The sequence below is a fragment of the Rhinopithecus roxellana genome, chromosome 10 (genome assembly GCF_007565055.1).
Source record: "Rhinopithecus roxellana isolate Shanxi Qingling chromosome 10, ASM756505v1, whole genome shotgun sequence".
NCBI classification, from domain to species: domain Eukaryota; kingdom Metazoa; phylum Chordata; class Mammalia; order Primates; family Cercopithecidae; genus Rhinopithecus; species Rhinopithecus roxellana.
The window spans coordinates 99550724-99577892 of NC_044558.1; the positions used below are offsets into that span (position 1 = coordinate 99550724).

Below are 27169 nucleotides of genomic sequence, written 5' to 3' on the forward strand. Positions count from 1 at the left end.
TGGTATAGGTGTCCTTCCTGTTTGATAGTTTTCCTTCTAATAGTCAGGACCCTCAGCTGTAGGTCTGTTGGAGATTGCTTGAGGTCCACTCCAGACCCTGTTTGCCTGGGTATCAGCAGCAGAGGTTGCAAAAGATAGAATATTGCTGAACAGCGAGTGTACCTGTCTGATTCTTACTTTGGAAGCTTCCTCTCAGGGGTGTACTCCACCCTGTGAGGTGTGGGGTGTCAGACTGCCCCTGGTGGGGGATGTCTCCCAGTTAGGCTACTCAGGGGTCAGGGACCCACTTGAGCAGGCAGTCTGTCCGTTCTCAGATCTCAACCTCCGTGTTGGGAGATCCACTGCTCTCTTCAAAGCTGTCAGACAGAGTCGTTTGCGTCTGCACAGGGTTCTGCTGCTTTTTTGTTGTTGTTGTTTAGCTGTGCCCTGTCCCCAGAGGTGAATTCTACAGAGACAGGCAGGTTTCCTTGAGCTGCTGTGAGCTCCACCCAGTTTGAGCTTCCCAGCGGCTTTGTTTACCTACTTAAGCCTCAGCAATGGCGGGCGCCCCTCCCCCAGCCTCCCTGCTGCCTTGCGGTTAGATCGCAGACTGCTGTGCTAGCAATGAGGGAGGCTCCGTGGCCATGGGACCCTCCCGGCCAGGTGTGGGTATAATCTCCTGGTGTGCCCGTTTGCTTAAAGCGCGGTATTGGGGTGGGAGTTACCCGATTTTCCAGGTGTTGTGTGTCTTAGTTTCCCTGGCTAGGAAAAGGGATTCCCTTCCCCCTTGCGCTTCCCAGGTGAAGCAATGCCTCGCCCTGTTTCAGCTCTCACTGGTCGGGCTGCAGCAGCTGACCAGCACTGATTGTCCCGCACTCCCTAGTGAGATGACCCCAGTACTTCAGTTGAAAATGCAGAAATCACCGGTCTTCTGTGTCGCTCGCACTGGGAGTTGGAGACTGGAGCTGTTCCTATTCCAAGATATTTGTTTAAATTGGTAAAATAAATGAATAACCATCAGAATAACAAAAGAAGTGTCTTGGGCTCTGCAAAACCTCATTCTAGGCTGGGTGGTATCATTCACAGATATATATCTCCTGGGAAAATTCCAGGGGACTCAGGAAGTAGTACCTCTAATTAAGAGCATGTCAGTGCTTTATACAACCATATCCCTAAGTTACCATATCTTTAGTTATTATGGAAACTTGGCATCCTCTTCTTATCAACCATACCATCATCCCTCTGTGACAACCACACAGACTGATCTCCTAAGAATTGTCACCAACAACAGTCTCTAAATTCCTAAAAGATGATTTGGCTGACACATTCCCTAACTTGGCATCTTCCATTAACCACATCACATCTCACTGTAGTGACCTCACTGCTTTCAGAGGGAGCCATTCAAATAGCCTAAGCACAAGAGTGAGAAGATCGTATTTGTGTTGAAATAATTTTATTAGCACTGTGGAAGATGAATGGAGTTGGGGTGAAGCTAAGAACAGAGAGGCTCATTAGGAGGTTACACTGAAGTTGAAGGCCTGTGCTCTAACAGTTACACTGGAGATAAATTAGAGATGCATTTAGGAAATGGCACAAGCAGGATTTGATGATTTGACAAACCTGATGTGTAGACTGAAGGAACAGGAAGAGTCTGGAGTGACACAGAGGTTCCTAGCTCAGCAGCATGGGTAGATGGCACTGCTAACTGATTAAGACAGCAATGAAGAAAGAATATCAGAATTCAAAGGAGCTTTAAAGTAAACTATTTTAGAACATGTAATTAACTGATTCATTACTACAACAAATATGTGATGACACTATATCTGGGGCATCTTATTAGCTGCAAAGTTTAGTAAGATGAACAAGAAAGATGCAGTCTCTGTCCTCATGAAGCTTCAAGTCTACCGTGAAAATGAAAGGACCTCTGCTGCTTGGAGCATACTGGGTTAGATTCTCTGAGGAGTCTGGTTACTAAAATATGACTAGATTCTGGATAAAACATGCTTCTCACATACTGCTGGGCTTGCAGGAAGAATAAGAAAATTCCAAGGTACCCTCTCTGCTAACCACCCCTAGCTCCAAGAGTCACGAGATTAAAAAATGAGGTGAAGCCACAGTAGGGAGTAGGGAGCAATAAGCAAATCCAAATGGCAGAGTTGCCCTGAGAATAATTACTGATATCAGCTTTAGGGACCTGGAGACTAAATCAAAGTTCAGTGACAAGATGAAGGAGTGAGCCTGAAAGTCAAAATCCTCAGAATCATGTAAGAAGACTTAGAAGTTCCACGTCAGCACTATTCCCTGCAAAAGAAAATACATATCCCCAAAAGAAAATATCCCTAGTATAGCACCCAGAATCTGAGCTCAATTAATTATGAGTTCATAAATAAAGATCGTTGAACTCACAAGGAACCAATCTACCTTAAGAGTAATCAAAAACAACTAACTCAGCAGCTTTAGAACATTAGGTACTGGAATAACTATATTTCACTAATTGGAAATTTTTTTTTTTTTTCTGAACATGGGATACATCTTAACACTTAGCACTGTGTCATAATTTAACTGGTGATGTGTTTTGTTTCTTAGTGTAAATAAAAATAGTGGTCCACCTTATAATTAATAGATTCTAGATGCTAAAATATAGTTTTCTGATATGAAATAAAAAAGCTATGTAAATCAATGGAGAAATAAAAAATATACACAAAATAAGATGATAAAAATAACCACAAAATCATTCTAACTTTTCTGAATGTTTGAGAATTTTCATCATAAAATGTAAAACCAACAAATTACCAAAAATATATGAAAAAGCCTTCTATAAAAGTAAACAACAAAAAACTCAATTACTGAACATGGCTGGATAGAAAATGAACTAAGAGCTACATTAGAAAAACAATCACATAGAATGCAGTAAAGGAACAAAGATAACAGAAAAAAGAAAATGGAGGTTAAGAGATATGGAAAAAAATGAGAGTTTAAAGCACATTTAATTGGAAAATCTGAAAAAGAGAATAGAAAGAAGGGAGGATAGGCAATATTTGAAGAGATAATAGCTGAGAATTTTTCTGAATTGATTAAAGACATTAATCCAGGGATAACAGGAACACGCACATACCAAGCAAAATAAATAAAAGAAATTCACACCAAGGCATATCATAAAGAAAACTGCAGAATAACAAAAGTCAAGAGAAGATCTTAAAAGCACCTAGACAGATAAGACAGAACACCTATGAAGGAATTACAATGGTTCTGTGCCATTCAAGGTATGGTATACATCATTCATCTAACCCCATAACAATCCTATAAGGTACATGGCATGAACCCCATTTTTATAGACAGGGAACCTGAGGCAGAAGGAGGTGAAATATTTGCCTAAAGTAAAAAAACAAAAACAAATAAACTAGTAAATGGTGAGAGATAATAAATATCAATCTAGAAATGTACATCTAACAAAACTCTCACCTAAACTAAGGCCTAAACTTAAGAGCTAACACTATAAAACTTTTAGAAGAAAACATTCGGGAAATCTTCTTGACACTGAATTTGTCTATAATTTCATGAATATGACACCAAAAGCACTGGAAACAAGAGAAAATAATAGACAAATAGGACTATTTCAAAATTAAAAACTGTTGTGCATCAAAGGACACTGTCAAGAAAGTGAAAAAGCAACCTACAGAATAGGAGAAAATAATTGCAAACTATTTCTGGAGCATTTTAGACACTTGCCAAGCAAAGATTTGTGGATGCTTGTTAGCCAGTTGAAAGATATACACACTCTTGAAATAAAATGTCATTTATCAGCTAAGACTTAAAATGAGATTAGCGATGTCCTCACTAACCTACCTCTACCATGTCACCAAAACAATCAGGGAATTGTTTCCTTGATTATTGTCTCTCTCCCTCCCACTGAGACTACAAGGAGTAAGAGAAAAGAGGCTTTTGTCTGTCTCACTTCCTCTAATATAACTAGTACTTAGGAGTATGCCTAGAACATAATAGGTGTTTAGTAAATATTTGTTAACTAAATAAATGATATTACTTAAAGTCATACTTCACTTTGTATATTATACAGAATGAGGGTAAACATACCAACAAAAGATATAGCTCATGTACTATTAACATTTAAAGAATTAGACCGGGCGTGGTGGCTCACACCTATAATTCTGGCACTTTGGGAGGCCAAGACAGGTGGATCACCTGGGGTCAGCAGTTCAAGACCAGCCTGACCAACATGGAGAAACCCCATCTCTACTAAAAATACAAAATTAACCGGGCATAGTGGCACATGCCTGTAATCCCAGCTACTCAGGAGGCTGAGGCAGGAGAATCGCTTGAACCCAGGAGACGGAGGTTGCAGTGAGCCAATATCGCACCATTGCCCTCTAGCCTGGGCAACAAGAGTGAAACTCTGTCTCAAAAAAAAAAAAAAAAAAGGAAAAGAAAAGAAAAAGAATTAATGTTTTTACAGTTAAAGGAATTGTAAGAGATAAGAAGTCAGGCATGAAATGTTTGCCTTCAAACATGCAAACTATATTGCATTCAGATGTTTCTTCCTCTTACGTGAAACGAAAACCAAATTAACCTTCATTAAAGAAAGATTTTTGACATAAAATAATTAAATCACCTGTCCTGCCAATTCCAGTCGCTTGTTCCCATAATAATCTCTGTCATCAACTTTATTATCTCCTTGGGCCAGAATTACTCTTCGCACCATCACTGCAGTATAGATACATTTGGCTCGGAAATTGAATTCCTTAACCTGTAAGTCAGAAATTGGAGAAAAATTTTAAGAAAATGGACACTAAAATTTAATGTACCTCAAGAAAAGTATCAATATTATAACATTTAAGAAAATACTGAATTGTTATGATTCTCTCCATTCAAATAAATTCAAGTAGTCTGGAAACTTACTGAGTTGAGATGACTTTTCATCGTTGTCCTCAGTACCTGTGAGTACCTTTGTGTCAAAGATGACTACTATCAACTTCTTCCCTTCCTATAAACTTTATGCCATTTCTTCATTAAAAGTGGAATCTGTCACTCCCTTGGGATTGGCCTATAATTAGTTTAACCAAGAGAATACAGCAGAAATGATACCAGGCCAATTCCGGAATTAACCTTTAAGTCAACTGGCAATTTCCTTTTCCTTTCTCTTAGAGTCCTGAGACACTACATGAGAAGTCCAAAACACTCTGTTGTGCAGAGACAGAGGCTACATTTCATTTAGTAAAATCCCAATGAAATGGAAAACCAAGAAGGGGTCAGAGATATGAGTGAAGATGCCATCTGGAATGCCCAGCCCAGGTGACCTTCCAGATGACTCTAACCTCAGCTGCTGTCTGTCTGCAACTTCGTAGGAGACCTGAAATGTGAACTCCCTCCTCCACCTTAAGTTAAGCTCAGTCAAACCACAGAATCATGAGATATACAATAAACAGTTACATTAAGCCATTACGTTTTAGAATTGTTTATTATGCAGTGATAAGAACCGTACTACAATGTTGTCTGGCGTGCAACAAATACCTGCTGAATGAATGAACAGAGAAATGAATTTGTAGCAAATGTTCCAGTCAATCTTCTCTAGCAGAAACACTGAAACTCATATGAATGAATGGCTCAATCAGTAAGTTGACTCAGAACTGATAAAATAATTGCACTGGTTTGTTTGGAGAGGCAAAAAACCTGAAGTAGATCCTTTCACTACATCTAAAAGGGCAAATTTTGAGAATGTAGCCTGAGCTTCTGCCAATTCCAAGGAGTATTTATAGGCTTTTCCACAGATGATACATACTATTACAAAATTTCCTTTTTACTTACCTTAATCATTTAGTAAAATCCCAATGAAATCTCTTTTATTAAGTTTATCACTATGACAAAAAATCAATAGATTGCATTAAAAAAAAAAAGTAGGCATTCTCCTTCATACATTTTGTTGTTGCTGCTAAGTAATTCCACTAAATAATGTAGGATGTTAGAATTCCGTATGTGTTTCAAAAACTCCATTTTCTTTCAAAGGAAGTTTTATTTCTCCTCTAGGTCAATTTACTTTCTTTCTATTACTGAGAACTTTGGAATATGTTAAAAGAAATGTGTTTGAATGTGGTAAAAGAAAAAGTAGCCCTAAAAGCTACTTTGTTATCTTGTACCCACAAAACAATTACATCAATAAGAAGGTATTTAAAAAGAAAAGTCTCTTGTCCATCAATAAGAAGGTATTTAAAAAGAAAAGTCTCTTGTCCATCCTCAAAAATAAAAACCTCTACAATCATAACACCAGTTACTACAATACCAAGCAGAAAAACTCAGTGTCTGGGCAGCTATAAGTAATTTACATTTTCAATTGCTATTTCGAAAGCTGTGTGGTCCTCCATTTAAGCACATCTAATTTACATTTTATTGTTCTAATCTTAACGTGGTAAGTTACATGGAACATCTAACTCTTCTAGTTGTAGTTATTTTTCTTGTTAATGAGAAAAATAAAGCAAACTTTCTTTAACAAAATTTTCAATTTTCAACAAAACCCATTTCACATTTTCCTTTTGCATAAATACTGGCAGATTCTCCCAAGACATTTATAAGTAGAAATAAATATGGATATTTGTGGAAAATGCCCCTACTGAACTGTATAATGCCACTTCTTGACTAGAAGTGCAGTCCATCACCCCCTTGGGACTGAACCCTAATTTACTTCACTCCCCTTTTTAATGACTATATGCTAGAAAGCAAAACCCTAGGTCTAAATTGAAATGAGTTAATACTTAGCACTGTTCCCACAGTCATATGGTGAGTGGGGATCCTCTCAATTCAGCAGCTGGTAACACTTTCTGGGAGAATGCTTAGAGTAGTTCAGATACTCCTTTGTGGGATACTAACCTGTGGATTATCTGAAAGAGGGGGAGAAAAGAGGACTAACAAATGAACTCGGAATGATGAAACAGAATTGTTGCCTGTTTCAGAACTCTGGAGACCTTTTAATACTACATTAGAGGAAAGAGTGGTCTGGAACTTAGGCGTCTTGGAGCCTAATCACCCTTAGAGCAGTGGTTTCTAAACTTTAGCATGCATAATCATCTGGAGGGCTTGTGAAGACACAGATTACTGGGACCCACTCCTAGGGTTTCTGATTCAGTAGGTCTAGGGTAGAGTTTAAGTATTTCTCACAAGTCCCCTGTGAGGCCAATGCTACTAGTCCATGGAATGCTCTTTGGGAACCACAGACCCCAAGGAACTGAAAGGCCAGGATACCAAGACAAAGGCCTCTGGAGGCCCGCCCCCAAGGACAAGCACTGAGAACTACTGAGTATCTGCCCATGCTTTTCCCTCTACACAGACACACCTAAACAATACTTTCCAAATGATAGTAATTCAAGTTCCACCCTCACAAATATCTCTGTTATACATATTTATGTAACATGTTTAATCATCTTTAAACAACCAATTTTAAGCTAAGTTTCATCCTATGCAATAATACCATAAAATCACATACACCACACCAATGGATTTGATGCTAGTTGTATTCTTTCTAGTAAGTACATAATTACTCACATAAAAAAATGACCCTGTATCACGAAAATCATCCTTTATATCATACTTAGGTAAATACTGTCCAAAACAATTCTGGAAAACGAAGATCTTTTTCCTGATCCATCTATTCTGACTTTATTCCTCCCTGGATTATGTATAACCAAGCTTTTAAAACAGTCATTTAGGTTCCATGCAACCACAGAAAAGTATGAATTTTGTTTTTTTTTTTTTTTTTAGTCGGAGTTTCACTCTTGTTGCCCAGGTGGGAGTGCAATGGCATGATCTTGGCTCATCGCAACCTACGCCTCCCAGGTTCAAGTGATTCTCCTGCCTCAGTCTCCGGAGTAGCTGGGATTACAGGCATGTGCCACCATGCCTGGCTAATTTTGTGTTTTCAGTAGAGATGGGGTTTCTCAATATTGGTCAGGCTGGTCTTGAACTCCTGAGCTCAGGTGATCTGCCTGCCTCGGCCTCCCAAAGTGCTGGGATTACAGGTGTGAGCCACTGCGCCCGGTGTGTCTTTATTAGTCTAACTAAACAAGCGTTGATATCGGCAGGACTCTATCAACTAAAGCTCTTTAATTAACCCAACATTCTTCTCTGTTATAGGATGAAGGTAAGCGTAGCTCCTAATAGCTACATGGGGAGCTGTGGAAAATACAGAGCTTTACGTATATTATATCTTTGAATCATCATAAGAACCCTGCGAGAAAGGGGGAATTACTTTTATTATACAGATGAGAAAACTGAAGCTTAGAAAAGTTCAGATTTGTCCAAAGTCCATCAGTGAGGATGTAAGAAACCAGGATTTGAACAATTACATCTCAGACTCCAAAAGCCCTTGTTGTTTCTACTATTCACTTTTGCTATTTTAAGTTTCAGACTCTTTCCAATCATCCAAAAGAGCTTAAAATTCAGTTCAGACCTAGCTTTAACATTCAAAATTCTCTAATTCTTTAGATTAAATCAATGACATGCACAAATGGTAGCCAAGGGGCAGAATGAGAGACCTGTATTATTTGGATTGAAGGGTGTTTTAATACAGGAAAATCGGATCTGGATGCATTCAGGTAGTTACTCTCGACTTCCACAGATCCCTTGACCTTCCATTATTTTACAGTCAGCCCCTGAAGGTCATGTTTGCAACCCTTGAATAAGATTATTCATGGATGGAACACGTGGTAACTCATTACAAACCAGACTATTTAGTTAACAAGACAGTCTAACAAATAATAACTCTATAACTTAGTAAAACATATACATTAAATGGGAAGAAAATTGAGGGTTGCCTCTTGCCAACACCCCACATGCCAATATGGTTGATCTCTGTTTAATAAGTTAATAAAAAGTAAATACTACATACTAGTCCAAGGTCAGAAGATAGGTTCTAGCCCTTACTCTTACCGCTAACCAGCTGGGTGACAACGCAACTCATCTAGCATGCTTGGATCAGAGAATCTTCATAGTAAGTGAAGGAGGCTGGATAATGTGAACTTTAAAATTCAAGGTCTAGAAGATGAACTCATTCAGTAAGCATTTTTAAACCTATCTGCTGTGGTGATGGTTGTACAATAGTGTGAATGTACTTAACTCCAGAAAATTGTACATGTAAAAAGGTAAACTTTATGTTATGCATATTTTACCATGAAGCATATTTTACTACACAATAAGCATAAGCATATTTTACATAAGCAATTTTACCATACAATAAAAAATAGGTATGGACAAGGCACTATATGCTTATTTTAATTTATTTATAAAACATGTAAGACATCATCTTTGTCCTTCAAAACCATGAAATCTAGTAGCAGTAGAAATCTAGTACTAATATATGTATGAACATAAAATAACAATATTTTAAGACTGAAAGAATAACCACAAGAGAATAAACATGATGATGCCGATACAGCTAACATTCTCCGAGTATAAATAAACTGCTGATAACAGAAGGTTATTTCTGGTGGGGCAGTACAGTCCTCTTTAGAATTTTCTCTTGAGGAATTAGACTTTAAATGAGGTAAACTCTTATCACAGTTCTTTAACAGGAATTCACAGATCTCACAGTCCTTATTCACAGTAACAGTGTTACTCACTGGGACATGGGTCAGAATGGTGGAAGCCAGGAGCTCTCTTGCTTCTTCTATTTTGGTTTTCTTTGGTCCACCTCCCCACATCCTTTGCCTTCTTACTTTGTTGCCTATGTATTTTAATGCCTATAAAAAACAGATTGTAATAACGTTTGAATAACATCATTGGAGGTAGTTTAGTAAGCACCTAACCACACGTACACTATGAGCAAAAGAGATAAAGACCCTGGTTATAGAGAAAGCTATACTGGGTCTAGTCCAAAATCTACATGTATCGTAAATCAGTGACAAAAAGCATAGCACACTGCCTAATACACTGGTTCCCTTTTTATTTTTTGTTTTCTTACTAAAAAAATTGATACATTGTCATTGTAGGAAATTTAGAAAATACAGACACAAGTAAAATATGTGTGTGTGTGTGTGTGTGTGTATAGACATACAGCAGTCATCAGTCTTTCACCCAGAGAAAACCACAGGTAAATTTTATAGTAGTACTTTTTTCCTCTCAAAAATGAATCATACCATGGAACACCTCTACACTGAAAGCTACAAAACAGTGCTGAGAGAAAACAAAACCTAAATAAATTAAGGGTCATGACATGTTCGTGGATTGGATGATTCAATGGTATTAAAAGTGGCTTAGTGTTAAAATTCTCTCCAAACTGACCAATACATTCATAATTGTTAATTATACCCTTAGCAGGCTTAAAAAGCAAAAACTGACTAATTCTAAACTTCTAGATTCTAAAATTTTAGATTCTAAAATTTACATGGAAATGCAAAGGACCTGGAGTAGCTAAAACAATATTGAAAGAAAAAAGTTGGAGTATTATATTACCTGATTTTAACTATAAAGCTAAGTAATCAAAATAGTGTGATACTGGCACAAGGATAGACAAATCAATGAAAGAGAATAAAAAGTCCAGAAATAAACACATACTAAAAGATCAGTTGACTTTTGATGAAAGTACCACAGCAATTCAATGAGGAAGGAAAAGTCTTCTCAATAAAAGTTGTTGAAACAACTATCCATAAAGTGAAAAATTAATCTCGACCCCTACCTCACAACAAATACAAAATTAGTTTAAGAGGGATTTTAGATCTAACCATAAAAACTATTAGTAAAACTATAAAGCTTCAAGTAGAAAACATTGAAGAATATATTCCTAACCTTGGGGTAGGCAAGATTTCTTTAAACAGAGAGCAATAAATATAAAAGTGAAACATATAAAAAAAAACCCTAAGTTTTTTCAAAATTAAAAATAGAATTAAGCAAACAAATAGGGAGGGAATGGACTGGGAGAAAATACATAATGCTGACAAGGAAGTTAGTTACATCCAGGATTTGTTTTTCAAAGGACTCTTAAACTCAACAACAAGAAAATTCACTAAGGAAAATGAGCATTTGGCTCACACTTCACAGAGAAGAAAATACAAATAGCCAAAAAACACATAAAGGTTCAACATCATTTGTTATCATAAAAATAAGAACTAAAACCACAATGAGATACCACTATATACCCATTACAGCGGCTAAAATTAAAAAGACTGACAACACCAGATATTATGAGGACATGAAGCAATCAGAACTTTCTATCAGGCTGGGCGTGGTGGCCCATGCCTGTAATCAGGCAGGCAGATCACCTGAAGTAAGGAGTCTGAGACTAGCCTGGCCAACATGGTGAAACTCTGTCTCTACTAAAAATACAAAAAGATTAGCCGGGCATGGTGGCGCACACCTGTGGTCCCAGCTACTTGGGAGGCTGAGGCAGGAGAATCACTTGAACCCAGGAAGTAGAGAATGCAGTGAGCGGAGATCATGCCACTATACTCCAGCCTGGGTGACAGAGTGAGGTTCCGTCTCAAAAAAAAAAAAAAAAAAAGAACTCTCATACACTGCTGGTGTAAATGCAAAATGTTACAATCATTTTGGAACAAGGTATATATAAAAGTTACATATATATCTGCTCTCTGATTCAACAATTCTATTCTTTGGTACTCATTCATGAGAAATGAAACATGTCCACACATCCACATAAAGATTTGTTTATAGTCTTATTCATAATTGCTAAAGACTGAAAAACACACCAAGTGTCTATCAATAGGAAAACAGATAAACTGTGGTATATTTAAACAATGAAATACTATGTTGAAATAAAAAGAAATGAACTACACGGATAACTGAGATAAAAAGGAACAAAAAGAAACAACTTGGATGAATCTCAGACAATAAGCTCAGCAAAAGAAGCTAGACACGAAAGCATATATACGGCCTAATTCCATATATATAGCTCTAAAATAGGTAAAACTAACTTATGGTGCAAAAATCACTAATTTATGATGCCTAATTCCATAAATGAAGTTCTGTAATTGGCAAAACTAATCTACAGTGTAAAAATCAGAATAGTGGGGAAAAAAATCAGAGAGTAGAGGTGAAGATTGACCAGGAAGGGGCATGAGGGAACTTTGTGTGATAAGGAAATATTCTGTATCTTGTAAAGTCATACAATTAAGATTTGTATATTTTAGTGTACATAAATTTACTTAAAATAACCAAGTAAGGGTGCTGACAACTTCCGAAGGTAGGCATTGGATACATGAGCATTTATAACACTATTATTTGCACTTTATATATGTTGAAATTTTTCCTAATCAACAGTGTTTAAAGAAGAGGAGTATGTGGTTCTTATTATTTTGGAACAACGATGTACCTTTTTTTTTTTTTTTGAGACAAGGTCTCACTCTGTTGCCCAGGCTGGAGTGCAGTGGTGTGATGTCAGTTCACTGCAGCCTCAATCTCCTGGGCTCAGGCAATCCTCCCACCTCACTCAGCCTCCAAAGTAGCAGAACTACAGGCACATGCCACCATGCCCAGCTAACTAAAACAACAACAACAACAACAACAACAACAACAACAAAAAACCTTTGGTAGAGACAGGGTCTCATTATGTTGCCTAGGCTGGTCTCAAACTCCCAGCCTCAAGTGATCATCCTGCCTTGGCCTCCCAAAGTGGCAGTATAATAGGTGTGACCCACTGTGCCTGGCCAAGAATGAACTTAAAAATAAATAAATAAATAAAAGAGACTTTCAGTTTAACAGAAGAAAAGGCTGGGATCTTTGATTATTTTGGAATTCCTGCCCAATTACCTGCTTGGGGTATTCCTTTCTCATGCTTCAAAACCTAGATCAGATATCACTTCCTCTCCGAAGGCTTTCCTAACCCCACTCCTCTTTCTCTGCAGTTTTAATTCCTTATGCATTCAGGATTGCATATTTTAATTCATGTTCATATCACATTATGTTTTAATGATCTATTTACATGTATGTTTTTCCTACTAGACTTGGTGGGTGGGAATTCCGTCATCTTTTTCTTTGACTCCCAGTGATTAGTACAGTGTTTGGAATTGAATGAAACTCCATCCCATGATAAGATTTGGACTTCAAATCTAAATCTTTCCCATTAAAAGGCCATTAGAGTATAAGATAAATTAAAACCCTGAAAATGCTTGCTGCAGTGACCTAGTAGTAAGTAGTAACTAAGTAAAGGAAGAAAGTAGGTCAGTTGGCAGGAACCGTGAGTAGACAGGCAGTTCAGTTTTCCCCAAACTAAGCTGTCTTCAATAAAGATTGACCTTCTAGTTTCCTTGTGAAAAAGGCTACAATTTTTCACTTGTTTGAGGGGGAAATAGAGGAACACAGGTGAGGAGGGTATCCCTTGTGATGCATAGGTCAAGATGACACGCCTAGTGCCTCTTATCCCTCACTACAGCTAATACTTTCTTCTCTATATATTAGAGCCCAAGACAACGATGGTGTAAATAAAACATACATGAACAACACAGAAAGAAGGCTTCAGGAACAGAAGAAATGTGAGAGAGACTACAAAGGGAGGCATAAAAAACGGAGTCTCACTCTGTCAGCCAGGCTGGAATGTAGTGGCACAATCTTGGCTCACTGCAACCTCTGCCTCCTGGGTTCAAGCAATTCTCCTGACTCAGCCTCCCGAGTAGCTGGGATTACAGGCACCCACCACCATGCCCAGCTAATTTTTGTATTTTTAGTAGAGTCGGGTTTTCACCATATTGGCCAGGCTGGGTCTTGAACTCCTGACCTCAAATGATCCACCCACCTCGGCCTCCCAAAGTGCTGGGATTACAGGCATAAGCCACCATGCCCGGCCAAAAACACAAAACCCCACAGGTTTTAAGCAATCCATTAAAGTGCCACATCTTCCAAAGTTCTATTATACAAAACAAAGTGTGATATGGTTTGCATCTGTGTCCCCACCAAATCTCATGTCAAATTTTAGTGCCCAACGTTGGAGGTGGGGCCTGGTGGGTGGTGGCTGGATCATGGGGATGGGTTTCTCATGACTGGTTTAGCACCATTCCCTTGGTGCTGTCCTCCTGATAGTGAGTTTTCCCAATCTGGTTGTTTAAAAGCTCTCTTGCTCTCATTCCCACCATATGAGACGCCTTGCCCCTTCCTTTGCCTTCTGCCATGACTGGAAGCTTCTTGAGGTCTCCCCAGAAGCAGAGGCCGCTATGGTTCCTGCACAGGCTGCAAAACCATGAGCCAATTAAACCTCTTTTCTTTACAAATTACCCAGTCTCAGGTATTTCTTTTTCTGAGGCAACGTCTCACTCTGTCGCACAGGCTGGGGTGGCAAAATCATGGCTCACTGCCGCCTTGACCTCTCAGGCTCAAGTGATCCTCCTGCCTCAGTCTCCCAAGTAGCTGGGACCACCGGTGCATGCCACCACGCCTGGCTAATTTATTTTTATTGTTTGTAGAGATGGGGTCTTACCATGCTATCCAGGCTGATCAGGTGTTTCTTTATAGCAATGTGAGAACAGACTAATACAAAGTGTACTTACTACATTTTCATTTAGAATAGCATAGAATATTCATGTTTTCGTAACTGGTAATGTATGTTCTACATACCAACTATTTTGGATTACTTGCATCTCTATATCCTTTTATCAGTTTCAATAGCTAATACGTGCCTTAATCCAGCATACAGAGTACAAGCACTTTCAAAGTTATACTTCCCTTTCGAGGAAAAGGAACATTTGTCTTTTTATGTTAACTTCCCTCCATCTTTTCCTGCCATCTTTTCACTAATCTGATCTGATTTAATTAGCTGAAATTTTCTGTCAGAACCTATTTAACAGAAATAAATGAATGATTGTCCAACCTACTGTTTGGGCTCTGCTCAGCTTTACAATGCTAGGGTTATCTGACCCCAATGATGATGTTTGAAATAAAATGCATAATGGATTTCATTGAAGCCACTGGGAAACCATTAAGGTAAACTGCTCTTGTAGGGTACTACACAGCATTAAAAAATAGGGTATCTCCCAAAATGGAACCAAATACTCCTGTTTGCAGGGTAGATTCTACATTTTCTGCCTCCTGGATATTTCTTAATGTTTTCTCTTCATGTTCTTGGAACCCTTGGACAATATAACTTCAGTGTATAACAAAGATTCATGCCTACCAAATATTTCATTTTTGATAATGGCCAAAAATAGAATCTCCTAAATCCAAACCATGCTTCCTGGTGCTGCCTGCCCTGTAACTGCAGTCAACTATTAATTAACTGTAGAAAAAGAGGAAGGCAGTGATGAGAATAATCCTTACTGATTTGTGCTTTGGAATTATATATCTACTGACCTATTTCAATCTTTCTAAATATCTAGTGTAGTCTACAAAAATATCAATACTGATTTGATTTCAGAATACATATTAACAGATATAAGCGGGAAATGCTTTCTCTACAAACATCCTGGGTGAAGAGAAAAAAAGCAGGCTGGAGTTTACGTATGTCATACGTAATCCACAGAACAGACAATGTACATGTGGATAGGTAAGAACTGTTTACTGTGATTCTATAGTAGGGAATTCCCACCTCCCAGGATGGCTATGAGGGATGTTACCTTTGATTTATACTTAGGAAAGCACTTGCAAATATGGGACTAAAATCCTAAGTATGGCTGCTAGGGCTTCCTCCATGTGGGAAGGGAAGTGCAATTATTTTTATTATGGGGTGTGTGTGTGTGTGTGTGTGTGTGCGCGCGCGCGTGTATTTCTCAATCTTCATCTTTGAAGATTGAGAAAATTGTCCTAAAATTCCCAGGGTCCAACCAGGAGTGCCTGAGCAGGTCAATGAAGGCTCTGCAGCAGTAAAATGGACTGATTCCGGGTTTTCCTTGCCGTCCAAAGTAGCACTGGGAATTCAGGAAAAGAAATAGAAACCACATACAACTGAATGCCTAAAGCAACTGAAGTAGGGCATAAAAAAAGATATGAAAGAGAAATGCATGCACACACACACACCCTGTACACGAGAGTTGCCATAGTTTAAAAAAAATATATTATCACTCAGGCAAATAAGGAAAAATAGTACTTGCTATTATATCAAAATAAACACCTCTTGGCCATATATCCCTATTCTAAGTTAGGCACCATAGGCTCCTAATTTGTCTGAGGAAACTCCTCCTCCAATCCTGACAAAAGTGAGTTAAAGAAACTTCACTCTTCCCATCTCCCCAGTACCTTTCCCACATCCATGAGCCCAAAGCCATCACATCCGACGAGCTTTATCAATGAGCGGCATTAAGTCTCTAACTCCATTTCATAGCAAAGGACGACATGAAAAGACACACCTGCATCTGTGTGAAAATCTGAGCTTTCTGGCACTCTTCCAGACTGGGCCCAAATGCAGCCATCACGTGCTCCTCTGTTCCAATCATCTGCACAATTTCCTGGTCACTCTCAACACCCATGGCCTAGGAAGGAAAGAAAAGATAGAAAGAGTGTTGGCTTTGTGTTAACTCACTGACATTTGCTTATGCTAATTTGGCATTGTTTGTGGGTATTACTTCTAAGCAAAAGCTAGCTCTTCTCTCAGAAACGGTGCCATCTGGCATTGGCAGCCATGCCCAAGCTGCAGAAAAACCTGAAACAGATATTTTGATTAGAAAGTGGAAAACAAACATTCTCAAACATTTTTTGCGTGTGTACTATCTGCTAAAATTTTTAAATATTCTAAGAGTTTCATCACAAAAAAAGGAGGCTGGGAGGTATGGTAAAGACAACTGGTCATGACTACAAAGGCAAACTGTAAAGACAAACAGCCAAAAGGCAGTGAATCAGAAAAGATGCATTGCTGAAAATAAGCAGAACCCCAATCAGTCTTGTCACAAAATTAATTTTTCTGAGCACTGTCAAATCACTCATATTTAGGCTAAAAGAATTCTTCCTAAAACATGTTTTACCTCACTATCCTAGAGATATCGAACCAAACTTCATGCAGGTTTCAAAGGAGACTTTTAAAAAGTTGGAGCACATGGGCTGGGCATGGTGGCTCATGCCTGTAATCCTAGCACTTTGGGAGGCCGAGGCAGGTGGATCACCTGAGGTCAGGAGTTCAAGACCAGCCTGGCCAATGTGGCAAAACCTCATCTCTACTAAAAACACAAAAATTAGCCAGACGTGTTGGCATGTGCCCGTAATCCCAGCTACTTGGGAGGCTGAGGCAGCAGAATCGCTTGAATTCGGGCGGTGGAGGTTGCAGTGAGCTAAAATTGCACCACTGTACTCCAGCCTGGGCAACAAGAACAAAACTCCGTCTCAAAAAAAAAAAAAAGTAGGAACGCACTTAAGAGGTTTCAGAAACCAAGTTAAGTGTTTCAAGGTGGCAGCAGCAACGTAGGTCTTTGTAGATTCCATATGGTACTAGGGCTCACTCCTTCACACATTTGCCTGGAATTTTGCCATATCAAGGAACACAGCATAATCTCACTAAATCTCCCTTGGAAGAGTAAAAGTCTACTTCTTAGAAGTGAGGGGAAAAGTTATGTTTGCATTAAAATTCTTCCTTCAGCTGTAGAGAAGACAAAACCAGAGGATAATTGTCTAGTTAGTGTTGATGCCCTAGTTCTCAGTTCTCCACACAAAAGAGAAAGGAAGGGAAAATTAAATCCCAAGTTCCAGTGCAGAACATCCAGGACATTATCCTGAGTACAACAGAGTCATCTATCTAAAAGTCCAGAGATCTGAGGTGTTCGTCCTAATATAACACCAACAACAGACACAGACATTACCACTACCACTGTCATGCAACCTCTTCGCCTGTTTTCTCATTTGCATAAATGAAAAACCAGATCCCTTCCAGCTCAAAATTCTGTGATTCTACATCTGACCTTCAGTGATCTGCATTCTATAAATTTGATTTGGATACTTTAGGATCCGATGTAAACTTATAGAAAGTTTTGAAGATTTGGGGGGAATCTGAATAGATCCCATGTCCCTTTTAGGCCAACTACAGTGGTTTTAAAAACCTTCATAGATTCTTTGACACTCCCTTCAAAAGGTGGAGACTAATTCTCTACTCCAAGTGTAGGCTAAGCTCAATGCTTCACCTCCATAGAAAAAATGTGAAGGTGGCACGTATGATGACTTTGAAGGACTGGTCATAAAAGGCACTACAGCTGCCTGCTTGCTCTGAGAGTGCTCTCTCTGGGGGAAGATTGCTACCATGTCATGGAAACACACAAGCAGTCTGTGGCAAGGTCCAGTGGTGAGGAACTATGTCCTCTTACCAACAGCCAATGAGGACCTGCAGTTTTCTGTCAACTGCCATGGGGGTGAGTTATCCTGGAAGGAGATCCTCCAGCCCACTTCAGTTCGGCCTTCAGATAACTGCAGCCCTGGCTGATATCTTTTCTTTTTTCCTCTTGGGAGAAGGGGTCTTGCTTATGTTGCCCTGGCTGAAGTAGGTGGGTATTCACAGGTGCAATCACGGTGCTTTACAGCCTCAGGCTCCTGGGCTTAAGTGAACCTCCCACCTCAGCCTCCTGAGTAACTGTGACTACAGGCACATGCCACTATGCTTGGCTTGTGGCTGACATCCTGGCTCATGAAAGACCCTAAGCCAGAACCACCCAGCCAAGCAAGTCTTAAATTCCCAACTAACAGAAGCTGTGCTATAATTTGTTACACAGCACAGATAACTAATGGAATTAAATTCACTATCTGAATTTAAAACAATTCGTTTAAATGTACAACTTGTTTTGTTCCTTTTTTTGTTATTTTTTTGTTTTTTTTTTAGCAAACAAGTTCTCGGGATGCAAACCCTTTTCCTATAGTTTTTGCAGACTTTTTTTTTTAACCTCCAATTTGATATGGAAACATTTATTCAAATGGATACTAGAAATAAGCTCCACTATTTAAAAATTACACAATTTCATTAAAACACTTAGCCTTCCATGGATTAAAAGATAGCCATCCTAAAAAAAATTATCGGTTCTAATTTTTAAACAAACAAACAAAACTAGATTATTCTTAGCTCAAGCACACTGACTTGCATTTACTTTGATGGTGATGGCATATATGTAAAACCATCTACACTTTCTCTATGGTCTGCAAGTAGCCAGTCACAAATATTAGAACAGAATTCCTTTCTTTGGTGTTTAAATAACACAGGTTGTTTCCCTAATCTGAAAATCCAAAATGCTCTAAAATTTGAAACTTAAAAAAAAAAAAAAATTAGGGGGAGAGAGTTTTTTTGGTTGTTTTTTTGTTTGCTTGCTTTTTTTGGAGACAGAGTCTTACTCTGTCGCCCACGCTGGGGTACAGCGGTGCAATCTCAACTCAGTGCAACCTCTGTCTCTTAGATTCAAGTGACTCTCTTGTCTCGGCCTCCCAAGTAGCTGGGACTACAGGCATCTGCCACCACGCCCAGCTAATTTTTGTATTTTTTTAGTACAGATGGGGTTTTGCCATGTTGGCCAGGCTGGTCTCAAATTCCTGGCTGCAAGTGATCCACCCGCCTCAGTCTCCCAAAGTGCTGGGATTGCAGGTATAAGCCACCACACCTGGCCAAAGCCACCGCACCCAGCCAACTTTTTTAAAAGACACGGTCTCACTGTGTTGCCCAGGCTGGGGTGCAGAGGCCACTCACAGTCACAACTGCAGTGCACGCTATCGCCTCAAACTTTTGGGCTCAAGCAATCTTCCTACCTTACCCTCTAAAGTAGCTGGTACTATAGGCACAGGCCACCATGATCAGCTTTCAAAATCTGAAACTTTCTGAGTACAGACATGACATTCAGAGGAAATACTCATTAGCGCATTTCAGATTTTGGATTTCTGGATTTGAGATGCTCAACCATAAGGATAAGGATAATGCCAACATTCCAAAATTTTAAAAAACCCTGAAATCCTAAACACTGCTGGTCCCAAGCATTTCAGATAAGGGACGCTTAACCTGTAATGAAAAGGTCTTTCCTCATTTGACATATGGATTGCCACTTCAAGTTGTCCTGGTGCTGAACCTAAGTGATAATTTTATAACTGCATAAAATTCTCAAATGTCTTAACAGGAATCTAAACAGACTGCTTAGGCCTTTCAAATATTTCTAAGCTATGAAACAAAGATATGCCAAGCACATGGTAAATGACACCATATGTGCAGAAAGCATGATTACTGCCAAAGCTTTGCTCTAAAAGCACTAAACTCTTCCTATATCAAGTCACTAAATACAGGGGCGATAACTCAGTCAAGTTATCATCAAAGCACACCAGCTGCAAAGACCGAACTGACTTTATGACTATTTAGCCTTCAGTAGTCACAGCCACAAATAAATGACATATTGCTATGGAAACGACAGCAAAATGCTGAACCATTTTACTTTAAAGACATAATTTAGACATCTGAAAACTGACTTTATATGGACTTCTTTGTACTCCAGATATCTGAAATCATTTTTCCTAATAAGTCAAAAGAGAATCCTACATAATAACCTTACGAAAACACAGCAGAGATAATACATTTCAGCAGGTCCCCTACACTCTAGAAATCAGCAATACCACTGAACAAAAATAAGGGGAGGTGCACTATAAAAAGTGGCATGAGGTCTTCTTAGATATCTACAAAGTGTGACTTTTAAAGACAAAAACAAAGAATACTAATGAGCAGAAGTGACTGATACACACACTAATGGTAACAGGTTGAAATATACTGTGTGAAGGTGGGAAAGGAAATAACTTCTTAAAATATCTACTATTCAGAAATCTCTAATGTTTCTTTAAAGCAGACCAAAATCAATCTATTACTACTCACAGTAGTCCCAGCAGGTAATAAGAGAACTGTGACGGCCCTCTCTAACTTTGTGACTGTTTCACTTTAAAGAAGATAAATTTTGGCCAGGAACATTGGCTCACGCCTGTAATCCCAGCACTTTGGGAGGCTAAGGCGGGCGGATCACCAGGTCAGGAGATCAAGACCATCTGGTCAACATGGAGAAACCTCGTCTCTACTAAAAATACAAAAATTAGCTGGGCGTGGTGGTGCATGCCTGTAATCCCAGCTACTTGAGAGGCTGAGGCAGGAGAATCGCTTGAACCAGGGAGTCGGAGGTTGTACTGAGCCGAGATCGTGCCACTGTACTCCAGCCTGGCCACAGAGTGAGACTCCATCTCAAAAAAAAAAAATATTAATTACCATATAAGTTAGTTTCCAGGAAACACTGCCAAGCACCCTTGAAATCTGATCTTCTTTTCTGCAAAATCTTTCTAACTACAGATGCCATCATAAGTGCAGGCTGCATACTTGGGAATACAAAATGTAAAGTGGGGAAGATTCATGGGCAGGAGAACCTTTGTAGTGATTCAAGTCCATAAATAAGGCTGATCTATGTCTTAAAAGCTTTCTCCGTCATATTCAGACTCAGCATGGAATCTAGAAACCCTGCTGTTCCTGTCACTTTCAGCCAATTGTTGGTTACAATCAACAACCATCAAGTCCTAATGACTGTCAAGGTCTGTGTTAGGGCCACACAACACTCAAAGAGAAATGATGTGTCTTTTCTGGTATCCCCGTTTGTCTTCCCAGGGTTTCTGACTAAAGAGAAGTAAGGAAAGAAAAAGGGCACTCCCCTTCTAGGACTTTTCAAAAAATACATGATCCTGTTTGCTCTTCACGGCAACTCTCTCAAACTTCTCACCTTAATCGATGAGTTATCCAAGCTTCAAAGAGGCTGGAAATTATGCCCAAGGTCACATAGCTAATAAGTGCAGATGCTGGGATTCAACCTAAATCTGTCTGATTCTAAGATATCCAATACTCTATGCGGCCTCCCAGATGGAAAAGTCTAAACAGTGGTTATCAAATAAAGTCCCATCAATTTATTAAAACATACCTATTGTGGGAGACCAATAAAAGTGATCATTCATGACCAAAATATTTAGCTCATTTATCCAAACTAAAAATTTTAAAATATTTACTGATTAGAATGTAGTGGATACGTTTCAGGAAAATAATTGGCAACATGTACCAAGTTTTTTTTAAAAAAATTCCAATCTTAGGAATAAAGTCTCACAAAACAATCAGCAACGTGCATAAACAGGTACGTATAACAGTCATCCTACGGTTGTATTTAAGAGTAAAGCCTTGGGGAAAAAAATGACACCTAAATACCCCACTAGAGGAAAGTGGTTAAGTCAATTCCACCACAAGTATGCAACTTCTACACAACAGTCACTAAAAATCATGATGCAGATCCATAACAGGGAAAGCTATTCATAATGCACTGTTAGTGAAAAAAATAAAAATTTATGTGTATATCACAGAAGCACAGGAAAATGATCTCGAAAAATATATCCAAAAATGTAGATATACTTTTAAGTGGTTTTCTAAATGTAAATAATGCAAGGAATGCCTTTATAATCAGAAAGGGAGAAGTCTGAAACCACAACTACTGGTTACATAAATATGCAAAGTGTTAATTTACAGCCCTATTCTAAAAAGGATTTAAGTCAGTTGTGTGTATGTAAGCAAATGTGTATATAGATGTACAATATAAATGTTAAACGAACTTGACAGAAGAAAGTGTCTTTTTTTTTTTGAGACGGAGTCTCGCTCTGTTGCCCAGGCTGGATGGAGTCCAGTGGTGTGATCTTGGCTCACTGCACGCTCCACCTGCCAGGTTCATGCCATTCTCCTGCCTCAGCCTCCTGAGTAGCCGGGACTACAGGCACCCGCCACCACACCCAGCTAATTTTTTGTATTTTTAGTAGAGACGTGGTTTCACCGTGTTAGCCAAGATGGTCTCCATCTCCTGACCTTGGGATCCGCCCACCCCGGCCTCCCAAAGTGCTGGGATTACAGGCCTGAGCCACTGCGCCTGGCAAAACTGTCTTACTAAACTCATCACCTAGCCAAAAAGCAGTACTTAATATGTTTTCTGATTTTAATGTATGCATGGGTCTAGTCACGCATTTTCCATGAGTGATAGAAGATTATATGCATTATAATTAATTTATAATTTCTGGTAGAAAGAAAGCAGTACTATGCATCTTCAAGGGTCTATAAAACCTTCTAAAAAAAAAAAAAAAAAGTCCTTTGGATGCATGGGAACATACTGCCCTCTGCTGGAGATGTAATTCTATACCATTAGATAAAATTTTCTTTTTTTTTTTTTTTGAGACGGAGTCTCCCTCTGTTGCCCAGGCTGGCATACAGTGATGTGATTTCGCTTCACTGCAATCTCTGCTTCCTGAGTTCAAGCAATTCTCCTGCCTCAGCCTCCCAAGAAGCTGGGGCAGGCATGAGCTACCATGCCCAGCTGGTTTTTGTATTTTTAGCAGAGATGGCGTTTCACCATGTTAGCCAGGCTGGTCTCAAACTCCTGACCTCAAGTGATCCACCTGCCTTGGCCTCCCCAAGTGATGGGATCGTAGGCATGAGCCACTGTGCCCAGCCCCGTTAGAAAAAATTTTCAATATTCATCACTCTGTACATAAAACACTGCATTGGGCACTATGGGATCCCTATAAGAAAAGCAAAATTACTTTTGTGCTTAAAAAATGCAAACCCCGAAGAAAGGAAAGAAAAAGTATATTTAAGAATTCTTCCTGGGCCCTCTGATATGGTACTGCTACTATGACTATCATTATCATCATCCTGAAAAGAAAATGGCTCCATCTCATTTATAGAACTCAAAAGCACATTAGGCTACAATAAACATTTTTAAATTTCCTAAAACTTCCTTCACACAATTGCATTTAGAATATGGATGCTTCCTGAGTTAAAGAACCTGACTTGTCAACATCCATTCAATACTCATGAACCATCAGGGGTTCTCTCCCTAAATCCCCATCATCAGATTGATTTGAGGGCTACTTTCCTCCCTGACTCCTACCCTCTGTCACCTGGTTACAACTTTAACAGTAAAGACTCAATCCTTTCTTTCTTACTCCTCTGAGGTTTATACCCAAAATACTTTTCCGTTTTAATCAACTTACTTCAATCTCAGAGGCTCTCTTCCTTTGTTTTCTCTAATTTTGACTCAAAAATTATTTCCACTATCATAACTATTGAAACTGAATAAATATTATAAATTTCTAAAATTATCTGAAGCATCCAGTATCTCCTCAAATAATCTGAGCTCTTCATTTCAACTAAACTGGTTATCGAGGTTCATTTTGTACCTATATATAATCGGTTATCATTATTCACAGCAGTTATGTTCTATCAAGTTGCTGAATTATGCCAAATACTGAATAGTAAACACTGAACCATTGTTCCAGGAAAAATACAGGGCAAAAAAATACAGATTCATAGCAACCAATCAGAAGGGGTCCAGTTTACCTGAGCCAACATGATAAGAAAGTTGCGTTTGTTTTAACCCTATAAGGAAAGTCACTTTGAAACTATGAAGTGGGCTGGGCGCAGTGACTCATACCTGTAATTCCAGCACTTTGGGAGGCCAAGGCGGGAGGATCACAGGGTCAGGAGTTCGAGACCAGCCTAGCCAACATGGTGAAACCCCATCTCTACTAAAAATACAAAAATTAGCTGGGCGTGGTGGAGGGCACCTGTAATCCTAAGCTACTCGGGAGGCTGAGGCAGGAGAATCACTTAAAACTGGAAGGGAGGTTGCAGTGAGCCGAGGTCGCGCCATTACACACTAGCCTAGGTGAAAGAGCAAGACTCCATCTCAAAAAAAAAAAGATATTTATCATTGATTCATTAACTTTGAAGTCAGCCAACAGCACTATAACTCATGCCTGAACAAAGCTTATCTAACACGTATTTCCTCCAGAAGGCACATCACAGCCTGTTTGTCCTTTGGAACACCTCGACGGAACTTTAGCATTACACTAGGGGGCCATCTTACACTGCAAATCAACAAAGCACAAAAATACAAAAAATACGGCACTAAATAGACTGCAAAATGGACACTTGGTTACAACATGAGGGCTGAAACAAGAAGGCGGAGTGTCGCCTTGTTCAATCTCAGCTGGGAATATGTGCGCTGGGTGCCTTAAGTTTTTACCACTCTATGTCAGTGCATATAAGCACCGCAAGTATTGATTTTGGGTTATGTATAAATTTTAGCAAGTAAGTGAATTCACAAACAGGGAATTTGCAAATACTGAGGATCAACTAACTGTATCACACAATGCCAACTATTTTTTTATTTTGCTTGATAACTAATACGACAACTTAACTGTTCACTGAATGTATATAGTATTTATGTCTTAGAGCAGGTTAAATGGGTCTCTGTGTCACTACAGGTACATATCATTTTATCACGCTTTGCTTTATTGGGCTTTGTAGATATTGTGTTTTTTCCAAATTGAAGGTTTGTCCCTGCTTGCAGACTGATCCTGCTTCAGGCAAGTCTATTGGTGTTATTTTTCCAACAGCATGTGCTCACTTCATATCCCTGTGTCACATTTTGGTAAATTCTTGCCATATTTCAAACTTTTTCACTGTTATGGGGACCTGTGATCAACGATCTTTTTTTTTCTCTCTTTTTTTTGAGACGGAGTCTCACTCTGTTGCCCAGGCTGGAATACAGTGGCACAATCTAGGCTCACAGCAACCTCCACCTCCCAGGTTCAAGCAATCATCCTCCCTCAGCCTCCCAAAGTAGCTGAGGTTACAGACGTGTACCACCACACCCGACTAATTTTTGTATTTTTAGTAGAGATGGGATTTCACCATGTTGGTCAGGCTGGTCTGAAACTCCCGACCTCAAATGATCCCCACCTCAGCCTTCCAAAGTGCTGGGATTATAGGCATGAGCCATTGCATCCAGCTGATCAGCGTTCTTTGATGTTACTATTGTAACTGTTTGGGGGTGCCACAAACTGTGCTCATAAGAGATGAAAAATTTAATCGATAAATGTGTGTGTTGTGACTGCTCCACCAACTAGCTATTCCCCCATCTCTCTCCCTTCTTGAGCCTCCTTATTCCTTGAGACACAACAACAGTGAAATTAGGCCAATTAATAATCCTAGAATGGCTTCTTAAGTATGCAAGTAAAAAAAAGGGTTGCATATCTGTCACCATAAATCAAAAGGTAGAAATGATTAAGTTTAGAAAGAAAGGCGTGTCAAAAGCTGAGACAGGCCAAAAACTAGGCCTCTTGCACCAATTAGCCTAGTTGTGAACACAAAGGAAAAGTTCTTGAAAGAAATTAAAAGTGCTATTCCAGTGAACATATCAATGATAAGAAAGGGAAACAGGCTTATTGCTGATATGTAGACGGTTTTAGTGGTCTGGATAGAAGAGCAAACCAGTCACAATAAGTTAAAGCATAATCCTGAGTAAGGGCCTAACTCTCTTCAGTTCTATGAAGGCTGAGAGAGGGGAGGAAAGGGCAGAAGAAAAGTTGGAAACTAGCAGAGGCTGGTTCATGAGATTTAAGGAAAGAAGCCATCTCCACAACACAAAAGTGCAAGGTGAAGCAGCAAGTGCTGATGGAGAAGCTGCGGCAAGTTATCCAGAAGATTTGGCTAAGATCACTGATGAAGGTGTCTACACTAAACAACAGATTTTCAATGTAGATGAAACAGACTTCTATTGAAAGAACATGCTGTCTAGGACTTTGACAGCAGGAGAGGTCAATGCCTGGCTTCAAAGCTTCAAAGGACAGGCTGACTTTCTTGTGAGGGTCTAGAAAAAGTTCAAATCAGTGCTCATTGACCATTCTGAAAATCGTAAGGCCCTTAAGAATTATGCTATATCTACTCTGCCTGTGCTCTACCAATGAAGCAACAAAGTCTGGATGACAGCGCATCAGTTGACAGTATAGTTCACTGAATACTTTATGTCTACTGTTGAGAACAACTGCTAAGAAAAAAAGATCCTTTAGAAACATTACTGCTCATTGATAATGAACTCAGTCACCAACAGTTCTGATAGAGATGTACAAGATTAATGTTTTTGTGCTTGCTAACACAACATCCATCCTGCAGCCCATGAATAAAGAAGTAATTTCAACTTTCAAGTCTTATGGCTATAGCTGCCATAGAGAGTGATTCCTTTGATGGATCTGGACAAAGTAAACTGGAAACCTTCTGGAAAGGATTCACTCTTTTCTAGATGCCAATAAGAATATCTGTGATTCCCCTGAATACGAGAGACCCTAATAGTTAGGCAGGAATATCATCATTCCTATTCAGCCTGAAGAAGTTATGGAAGATGGGTCTTCATCCTTCTATAAACCTTAAGACTAGGGTTGTCTTATAAAAGGGAAACAGGGAAATATGTCAGAG

The 27169-nt window shown here is 39.1% G+C and overlaps 1 protein-coding gene across 1 annotated transcript in view; it reads right to left on the reverse strand.

Annotated features, from left to right (window-relative positions):
• Nucleotides 1-27169, reverse strand: part of POLR3B (RNA polymerase III subunit B) — a 144210-nt gene that overhangs the window by 92929 nt on the left and 24112 nt on the right. The window contains exons 10-12 of the mRNA XM_010367520.2: nt 16263-16385; nt 9600-9719; nt 4607-4741 (exon numbers count right to left, since the gene is read on the reverse strand). Of these exons, the coding sequence (XP_010365822.2) occupies nt 4607-4741; nt 9600-9719; nt 16263-16385 (378 nt within the window). The remainder of the gene's footprint in view (nt 1-4606; nt 4742-9599; nt 9720-16262; nt 16386-27169) is intronic.